General features: G+C 43.9%; 1 protein-coding gene across 1 annotated transcript; it reads left to right on the top strand.

The window, feature by feature from the left end:
- Window positions 1-8,705, top strand: MSRB2 (methionine sulfoxide reductase B2). Its single transcript, XM_014945921.1, has 5 exons — window positions 1-274; window positions 1,345-1,451; window positions 2,885-2,961; window positions 6,857-7,004; window positions 8,421-8,705. Exons 1-5 carry the CDS (start codon window positions 184-186, stop codon window positions 8,523-8,525), a joined length of 528 nt encoding a protein of 175 aa, XP_014801407.1. The 5' UTR covers window positions 1-183; the 3' UTR covers window positions 8,526-8,705.
- Window positions 8,706-9,176: the final 471 nt, after the last annotated feature.

Raw genomic sequence — 9,176 nt, 5'->3', positions numbered from 1 at the left:
TTGTATTTATGGCTGCAGTGATAGTTCAATTTTTAAGCTGACGTCTCTGCCTCGGTATGAAAGGATTGAAACCTCCACCTGCAAACGCTGCACTGGGTATTTAAGAGTGTGGTTGAGCCGCTGCTTTTGTGCAGTGTGATTATTTAGGTGGCACACGCGGATTAGCCGTCCCGCCCCGCCGATATGGCGGCTCGTCTGCTCCGGGGGATGCTCGGGAGCCGCCGCCTCCTCCTCCTCCTCCTCTCCCCGGCGCGGGGCTCCGGCAGCGGCAGAGGTACCCACCGCCGGGGCATGGGGAGGACGGGAGGAAAGGGCAGGAGCAGCCCTGGCAAGGGGCGGGCATCCCCATCCCCGGTGTCCTCCAGCCAGTGGGAAAGGGCTAAGGCAGCCTGCGCTGGGCATTTCTCTGGAGCCAGCAGGCTAAGCTATGGGGTTTAGAGTTAAACTGCAATTAGGAATTCCTTCATTTTTTCCCCAGTATCATCTCTGCATTGCAAGAGATGTATCCAGGGAAGCGTTCATCACTCAGGAGCTGTTTTTTTTTTTTCATGGATCCTGTGCTGATGGGAGATAAGCGTGGAGGTAGTCCCCCATCTCAGGCTTTTTGATTAGAAAGGAATGAAATTATTTTACCCGTTGTTTTTCAGCCAATCTATTCATTCTTTGCCAATGCTGTGCAGCCAGAACTGTTCTGCATGGTGGGTACAGACTCACAGGAGGCATTGCTGGAGGTTTGCACCATGATGGGTGACTTCTGCTCTCCTGTTGTGCGTCCCTCGCTTAACTATGGCCCCATTTCCCTTGGGCTGTAGGTGTTGCTTTATTCCAGGGTTCCTTAATAGCACCGCTTTTCACTTTGCTAGTCATTAATGGCCCACAAATGAGCATTAGTTCTGGTTTCTGAGGGTTTCCAAGAGCCAGACTGTCAAAGCTTTCAGTGATACCTAGGGATGAGGAAGGAAGGAGCACCAGCAGAGCAGCAGTTATCCCAGGGCAGGAAAGAGGGCTGCATTGGGAGAGGGGATGGTACCTTGGGTGGTAGGTGTCCCTTTCCATCCAGAGCCTTCCCAAATGGTTGGTGTGCTGGAGCTGCTGGTGTCCCTTTCCATCCAGAGCCTTCCCAAATGGTCGATGTGCTGGAGCTGCTCTCCATGCAGAGCACACAGAACACCAAGCAGACGCAGCGTCCTGCACTTGCTCCTGCTCTTCTCTCCCTGAGCTGGTGCTCCATCTGTACCCACAGAAACTTGGGGAGAATTGAGGTGATGATGGAAAGCATCAACAGAGTCTAAGTTAAAATGGTGTTAAAAGCAATACAAATTGTCTTTCTATATCTAACTGAAGATCCAGGCTCTCTGACTAGACAAGCTGAAGCAACCGTTGCTACAGAATGGAAAAAAAAATTGACTCCGGAGCAATTCTACGTTACAAGAGAAAAAGGAACGGAACCGGTAAGCAAAAACGTGAATGCTCTCCAAGGCTGAGCCACCTCCCCTGCCTGCTGGGCAGAAAAAACCTGCCCGGTTTTCCCCCTGCCTGGGGACCTGTCACCACTCAGCTGCTTTGGAGGTTTTCCCCTGCCTTCCTGTGGATGAAAGTCAGACTCAGCATACCGAACGGGGTGGATTTTGTTCTGACCCACACTGGTTTGCAGATGAAAAAACATTCTGCATTCTTTTCTTTTTTTTTTTTATTTTTTTTTTTCCTGGGATACTTTACTGCCAGCTCAGCCGTCTGTGTGGCAGTAGTGGAGGCCTCTCCAGAGGGAAGGGAGAAGATCATATTTTTGTCCCGTAGTCTCCTTTTTTTGACCATTCAGGAGCTGGGTTATCCCTCGTGTACCAGATCACTCACCCACCCACCTTCTCCCTGTGTTTTCATAGAATCACAGAATCTTCATGGTTGGAAGGGACCTTTGAGATAATCAAGTCCGACCACAAAAAAAAAAACAGACAAAAACCCCCAAGAAACCCAAAATCACCACACCCACCCACAGACAGACACAACCCAACAATCCTGGTCACCAGACCGTGCCCTGAAGTGCCACATCTACACGTTTCTTAAATACCTCCAGGGATGGTGACTCCACCACCTCCCTGGGCAGGCTGGTCCAGTGCCTGACCACCCTCTCAATAAAGTAATTCTTCCTAATATCTCATCTAAACCTCCCCTTCAGACCATTTCCTCTGCTCCTGTCATTATTCCCTTGGGAGAAGAGGCCAACCCCCACCTCTCTACACCCTCCTTTCAGGTAGAGGGCAATGAGGTCTCCCCTCAGCTCCCCATTCTCCAAACTAAACATACCCAGGCATGGGCATTGCTTTCTTCCCATTCTGTTTCCTTCTGTGACAGAGGCCGTGGAGCGTTGTGGGTGGAGATCTGGTGTCCCAAGCCCAGAGCCAGGGCTTCCATGCGTGCACAGAGCATGTACTGTGGGATTAAATCATGTGAACCGTGCCCAAACCCTTCTCTGCAAAATAAGGATCCCAATTCCAGAGCATGCAGGGAGGAGGAGAGCCCCTTTGTGGAGCCACTTTGAAGTCGTGGCACTCCGTAGCAGAGCCCTGGTCTTTGGGATCCTGCACATTTCACAAGTTCCTCGGAGGTCACGACTCCGGCCCTGGTACCTGGATGATTTATGCATCTGACTGGTCTCAGAGTTTCTTGGGGCAGGGGGTAGTCTTCATGATTAATCCAAAGGCATCCTCCCCTTCATTTCTTTAGGCTGCTAATGTTTGTTCTTCAAAGCCCCCCTGTGAAGCCTTCTTTTTATGTTTTTTCTCCTGTTTTGAATCTGATTCCTACATGCTTGTTCCAGATGGTGAGCTTTTAAAGACCTGCATTATTAACTTTTTTTTTTTTTTTTTCCTTCCTTTTCTAAAAGCCATTTAGTGGGATCTACCTGAATAACACAGAGTCAGGACTCTACCACTGTGTGTGCTGCAACGCCCCGCTGTTCAGGTAACATCCTTTAGATCTCACAGCATCCTCAAAGTGCTGTAACTGTGGCGGGGGGGGGCAGCGTGTTTCCATGAGAGGAATGTTAAGTGGAGGTCAGAAGAACAATCCTTTGGTGCCAGAGTATAAGATTTCCAGAGAACCTGTGGTGATACAGGTACATGGTAACCCTTTCCTTGAGCAGATGAGGGTCTCCAGTGGCCAGCAGGCAGTAGCTGCTACGTTAGGGTCTGCTTTTTTCTCCTGATGTGCACACACTGTCCTTTTTGGTTGATAATAATTCTCTGTTGAAGAGGTCCCTAAGCCACAAGCTGCCACAAAATATGTGTGTTTATCCCTGAGTATCACGGTATGTTTGCTCTGCTCTTGTGCTCTTCCACAGTCATCTTCTGCCACTTGTGACTCTGGGCTAGAGAGACCTTTGGTGTGCCTTAGTCTGCCTGGGTCTACTGCTGGGGTTCCTCGTGCTGGAGCTGAGACCTCCTCTTCACCCCCACCCCCTTCTTGTTCCCTAAATTAAATTCCACTTTTTTTTGACTTTTTGGTTACATCTACATTTTAAAACCTGACTCTGAACGACTGCGCTATTAACCTCTGTGCTCTTTACAATACTATATATTTTGCAACTTCATTAAAGGCTAAGTAAAAGGAAATAGAGTGCCTCGGAGTAGGATGTGCAGAGGGTGTTCTGTTCTCTGTAACCGAACCAGAAAAGACAGTTCCTTGTATTTTTGATCTAGAAAATAGCCTTTATTTATTCCCAACTGAGACTTCAATGGAACGTGGCTGATATGCCCGTTTTTATGAAGACTTTAAAGGATGCATCACAGATCAGGACTTCAAATGGGAATCTGAGGAACAAGTGACCTGGGTAGTAAGAAAGGGCGAAAAATATAATAGCTGTATTAAAAATAAACCTTAACTAAACAATTAAATGGTAAAATTGGGGGCTGATAATTGTGAACGGTTAGTTTTCCTTTGGCCAAGCGCAGAAAACTGCTGTTGTGCAAATAAACATTCGCTTAAATGTATCTTTTTCTATAAAGGTTTGTTACTAAACACCCTTAAATAAATCTATTTCAAAAGCTAATGCAGCATCGCAGAATATTCTGAAGACAAATACAAAACCTAAAAATACCTCTGGAAAATTCAGATAAATCAGAGAAATTTTAAATTACTAAGCTGTGGATGAGTTCCTTCAATTCCTTCAAATGTTCCTTCAATTTAGGCATCCTTTATATTAGAAAATAGATATTTACAGACCAACATGAAGAGAGATGAGCACTGGAGAGAATTGCTTCTGCTGCTAAACTAATAACAAAACAACAATATAACCAAACAGTCATGCTGCTTTTTGCAGTATCCAGCTCTTAGAGAATATAGGTACCTTTGTTTAAAGCATAAAGTAATGCTGAGCCTTACAGGCTGATACAGGGAAATTAAAAAAACCAAACTTCGAGAAAAAAACCTTTTAAGGAAATTGAAAATTATTAAATGTGCAGAATAGTCTGAAAAATCTATTTTCTGTGCATGCATTATGTTGTGGAGGACACTACCAATGAGGAAAAAAATGGTATTTGATATGAGATTCATTCATCATGTTTATTTCCTAGTACATTTTAAACGTCCTTTCTTTTTCAAATGCATGGGGTCATTAGCTCCAGGTAAATATGAAGCATTTCCTCCTTTCTTTCTAAGTATATGTGTGTGTGTATATTTATACCAGAATTTATTAACTTCAGCTACCAAATATTCATTTGAAAGAGTTGGAAATACATGGAACAAACCCCTAACCTTTATAGATAGCAAATTGTGGTGCTTTAATGAAATCTCAAACCTTCAGCAAACCATAAACCTACAGCTGAGATTCATACAGCAAAAAGCACTTTTTAGAATTATCTGGATTCCATCCAGGACGACTGAAATAGGGATCAAAGTAAATGACATGTGCTGGAGGAATGGTGTGTCGAAGGCTAATCTAATGCATATGTTTAGGGAAAGTCCATTTATCCATAAATTAAGTGGTGAAATACTTCAAAGGACAAATATGATCTTGGACAGCAATATTTTGGGGTACTAAAATGTTTCTATTAGGGAATCTAAGTGATATTACTGTTAGTAAAACCACACAGAGACCATTTCTGTTGAGAGCTAGTTTAACAGCTCAAAAGATTGATCCTTTAGCAGTGGAAAACATCTACAATAAACTGAAGTATTGTGAGTGGCATGTAAGGGACGGAGGCAGTCAGGGTCAGATGCAAAGCCCACATAGTATTTAAGACCTTCCTTGACTCTACAGGGTTTCAGAGAGAATCCTCATAGCTGCATATGAATAAGCAGCAGGATCCCTGTGTCAAAAAATGAAGACTTCTGATTGAAATCATTTGAAAACAATAAAAGAAATAGCACAGGCATACGCCAAGGAAACTCAGAAGGAGCGTACGGACATTTGTCTGCCCCCAGGTGATTCTTTGGGACTCTGTGGCTGGTAGGCACAGTGCTCCTGTGGTTTGCCCTCTTTGGCTGGAAAGAACTAGACCTGGAGCCTTAAATACCTTCTCATACAAACGTGGAGTCTGCAAACTGCATTTCCTCCCATGCAGCGTGCTTCCCTTCCCTGTTTCTCCCTGATTTTTGGTGGGGAGGAGGTAGGAGAGCATTTCTCCTGGATCTGCCTGGATTGCTGTAGAGGGCTGAGCAACAGCCAGCACAAAACCGAACCTTTGGTCATTCTGTGTTTCCAAATCCCCTTTTATTTCCGCAGTCTCCTGTACAGTTAATTATAAAACGCGTGCTGAAGCATACACTGTTCTTTGCCTTGGATGATTTTTTTAAGCTTTTTGCCCAGCTTGTTTGTCTTGTCTTTCCAAAAGGCACCGCAACTAAGATTTTTCAGATTTTTCTTCACTGTATTAATATCCCACCAAAATATATGTGACATATACTAGATATTTTGCTTTAAATTCCATATTGACTAATGGACTAATCCGCTAGATCACAGAAAACTGCTGCTGGTGTTGGTGTCTCCATCCACCACTAGATGCCAGTAAAAGCATTAGGTTTGTACAACTGGAATAAAACAGGGGAAATGGTGAGGAAGCGGTTGTGGTGGGTCTCCAGACCACTTACCCCAGCAGTGTGTGAGTCTGTTTTCATTTCTTGCTCTAACTCACGCTAGGTCACTCTTTGCTAGGAGACAGTACTGACTGCAGAGCTTTAAATAGAAGGGGTCATCTCATTCCTGTATGCTAAATCCCCCCAAAAATATTTTCCAATATGCTGTAGGTTTTCATATGCAACTCAACAGGGTTGGGAATCCAGGATGTTAACAGGAGGCACCCAAGAGCTGAGAGCCTGCAGTGCTGCTGCTGAGGGCTGCGGTTCTCTCTGGGGAAAAGCAGATCTTTGTGCTGTGAGGGCTCGTCATTGGTTGACCCATGGTTTGAGCAAGGCTTTATCTGATTTTCCAAAGCAGTTTGGTGGTTGACCACGAGCTGAAGCCACCACTGGACGTGAGCCTGGGCTTCCCATACTTTGCTCCTTCTTGCAAACTCTTGTCTCTGTGGTTGTGCTGTGTTGGACCACGCTTTGAACTGCAGCTTTGCAGGTGTAATGCAGCTAAACAATGTGCTCAGTTGTTGGAAAAACTTTTTTTTCAAGCTGTCAGTGAAATAGAAACAGTGAGGCAAAAGCTCCTGTTGTGGGCTGATGGAGAATTCCCTTTGGAAAAGACCTGCCAGCACAGTTTGATGCCAGTGAGAAAACTTCTACTGTGCCAAATATTATTAATAGTAGTACAAGACAGGGATGAAGAAAAAAGCCAATGTTCTTATTAAAACCAGACTTTTTTGTAACATCTCTGTTATTAATTAACAAGAAGATCTGGTTTCCACTATAGTTCAGAAAAGAAGTATAATTCTGGGACTGGATGGCCATCGTTTTCTGAGGCTTACGGTACTTGTGGCAAAGATGAAAGTAATACCAATATCATGAGACGACCAGACAACTCGTTGGGATCAACTAGAACTGAAGTCGTCTGCAAACAGGTATGTTTCTTTTGGAGGTGACACCCAAAGACCCAAATCTTAACAAAGGAGTTTTTCTTTGTGCCCATGAATGAATCTTCCTAAATACAGCAGCAATAGTATTACAGTATCACCTGAACCATTTTATCTCATTTCTTGGTATGAAACACATGAGTAGAGCTCGAAGTATCAAATATAGGCAATTGGTTTGGGGTGAAGAAAATTATGTGACTGGGGAGAGTAGTTGTGTAAGTATAGCCAAGGGCTGGAGCTTAAACAGAACATTATTCAGAGGATCACAGCTGAACTGCAGGGTGTGACAACACACAGCAGAATGGACTCTGAGATTTAGTCCACGTGTTTGCCTCATCACAGGGGCAGTCCTTCTAACTTCAGTCCTGCTAAATGTTTGCTGAAGCTGTTCTTGAAATATGCAGTGATGGACACTCCGTAGCCTTACTGGGTAATGAGCTGTAACCTTTGTGTCTTCCTACTGTTGGTTAGACACTGGGGAAAACACTGAATTTGCTTTGCAGCAGTTGAAGCTTATTACTATTTGCCCTGCACGGTGGTGGTGGTGGTGCCCCACATCTCCACAGATATCTCCTAAGGGTTCTCTTATATATTATCTCTGCTGTAATACTCAGGTCCTTTTTTCTTCAAGAACTGCCATCCCTAACCATTACTTCCTAACCTTATATCTGTGCTGTTCATTCCTTTTAAGATATAACAGTATGCAATTGAGTTTAATGAATTGTATCTTGGGTTTGGGATTGGGGTTTTTTGTGTGTGTGTGTGTGTCTGTTTTTCCAAACTGTTGAGATTGCTGATGCTGCCCTCCAGTGAGCTCGCAGCCCCTGCTAGCAGGATTAGGTATTAGCTGCAGATGTAACAAGCGTTCGCTGCAGTCCATTAACATGGTAGAGTTCATGTTTGCAGGAATATCCAGCAACCACCTTTCAAGAACCCCAGCTGAAGACAACCAACTAATTGTATAATGAGACGCTGATAGCTATTCTGGGTCTATTTTTTTCCCATCAGTAATTTAGGGGGAGTGAAATCCTCAGCTGACCTGTGAGAAGGACCTATAGTGACGGTCTCAATTAATTTGAAATTTTTTGTTATATATTGAGATGTCTAGATCCTTCCATTTACTTCCTGTACCTCCTGGCATTAGTAGCTTTTGACTTGCTCTTCTGGGATGTGCTTGTTTGGGGGCAGATATTCTCCCACTGGCCAGAGGTGATTACTCCAGGGTGTACTTCTAGTCTCTCCCCAAGACTCCCCCACCCACTCAACTCAAGAGTGAATTAATTATACAAGTTTCTTAATCCAGGATAGCACAGTAAGTACCAGTTGGTCCATGTTTGGTCCATATGTATGGTCCAGTTGGTCCATAACTGCAGTGGTAATAATTGTACACAATTTCTGTTGCAGTGTGATGCCCATCTAGGCCATGTGTTCGATGATGGTCCCACACCTTCTGGGCAGAGGTTCTGTATCAACAGTGTTTCATTAAACTTCAAACCAGGCTCTGGTTAGTGAGAAGTGGATCTCTGTGGTTCATAGAACATCCTTTCGCTGCTCGTACAACCGGCTTGTGAAAAACCCTCACACTTTTAATGTAGAACTCAGATGTTAGTATTTATGCCATTGCAGCTTTGCTTTCCAGCTATTATCAGTGTTGATAAAACATATATTTTTGTGTTAATTCTTTGGCAGCTTGCCTTTTCACGGTTAGTGTGAGGTAAGTGTTGATCTGTTTATTGTATTTTTTTAATTTACAAAAAAAATGGATCTATGCAATAGTTCACATTCGTAACTATCATCATTAACTGTAGTGAGGCTGCTGAAATGAAGTGGTCTGCTGAACCTGACTTTGCCTACTCTGAACAATAGTTGTGGCACCCTGGAATACAGATATACATGTCTGATCATGTCAGAGCTTTTACTTCTGTAAAATCATCATATCCTTCTAAAGAGAATCAAAAATAAAGTGAATCTCCAAATTAGGCTTGGGTGGGGGCCGTGTCCCCTGATGCGAGAGACCTTTAGCCAAGCTGAGTGACTTTTCTGTGGACCCATAAAATCAAAGTCCTGAAGGAGGGTCTAATTAAAACTATTCCAGGCAAGGGAATCAGTGGAGACACGGAATCTTTCTTCTTTTAAATCAATTACTTTGATTCTGTGTCC

The sequence above is a fragment of the Calidris pugnax genome, unplaced genomic scaffold, assembly GCF_001431845.1.
Source record: "Calidris pugnax isolate Ruff unplaced genomic scaffold, ASM143184v1 scaffold19, whole genome shotgun sequence".
Classification (NCBI taxonomy): Eukaryota; Metazoa; Chordata; class Aves; order Charadriiformes; family Scolopacidae; genus Calidris; species Calidris pugnax.
This window is presented reverse-complemented; position numbering and strand designations above follow the sequence as displayed.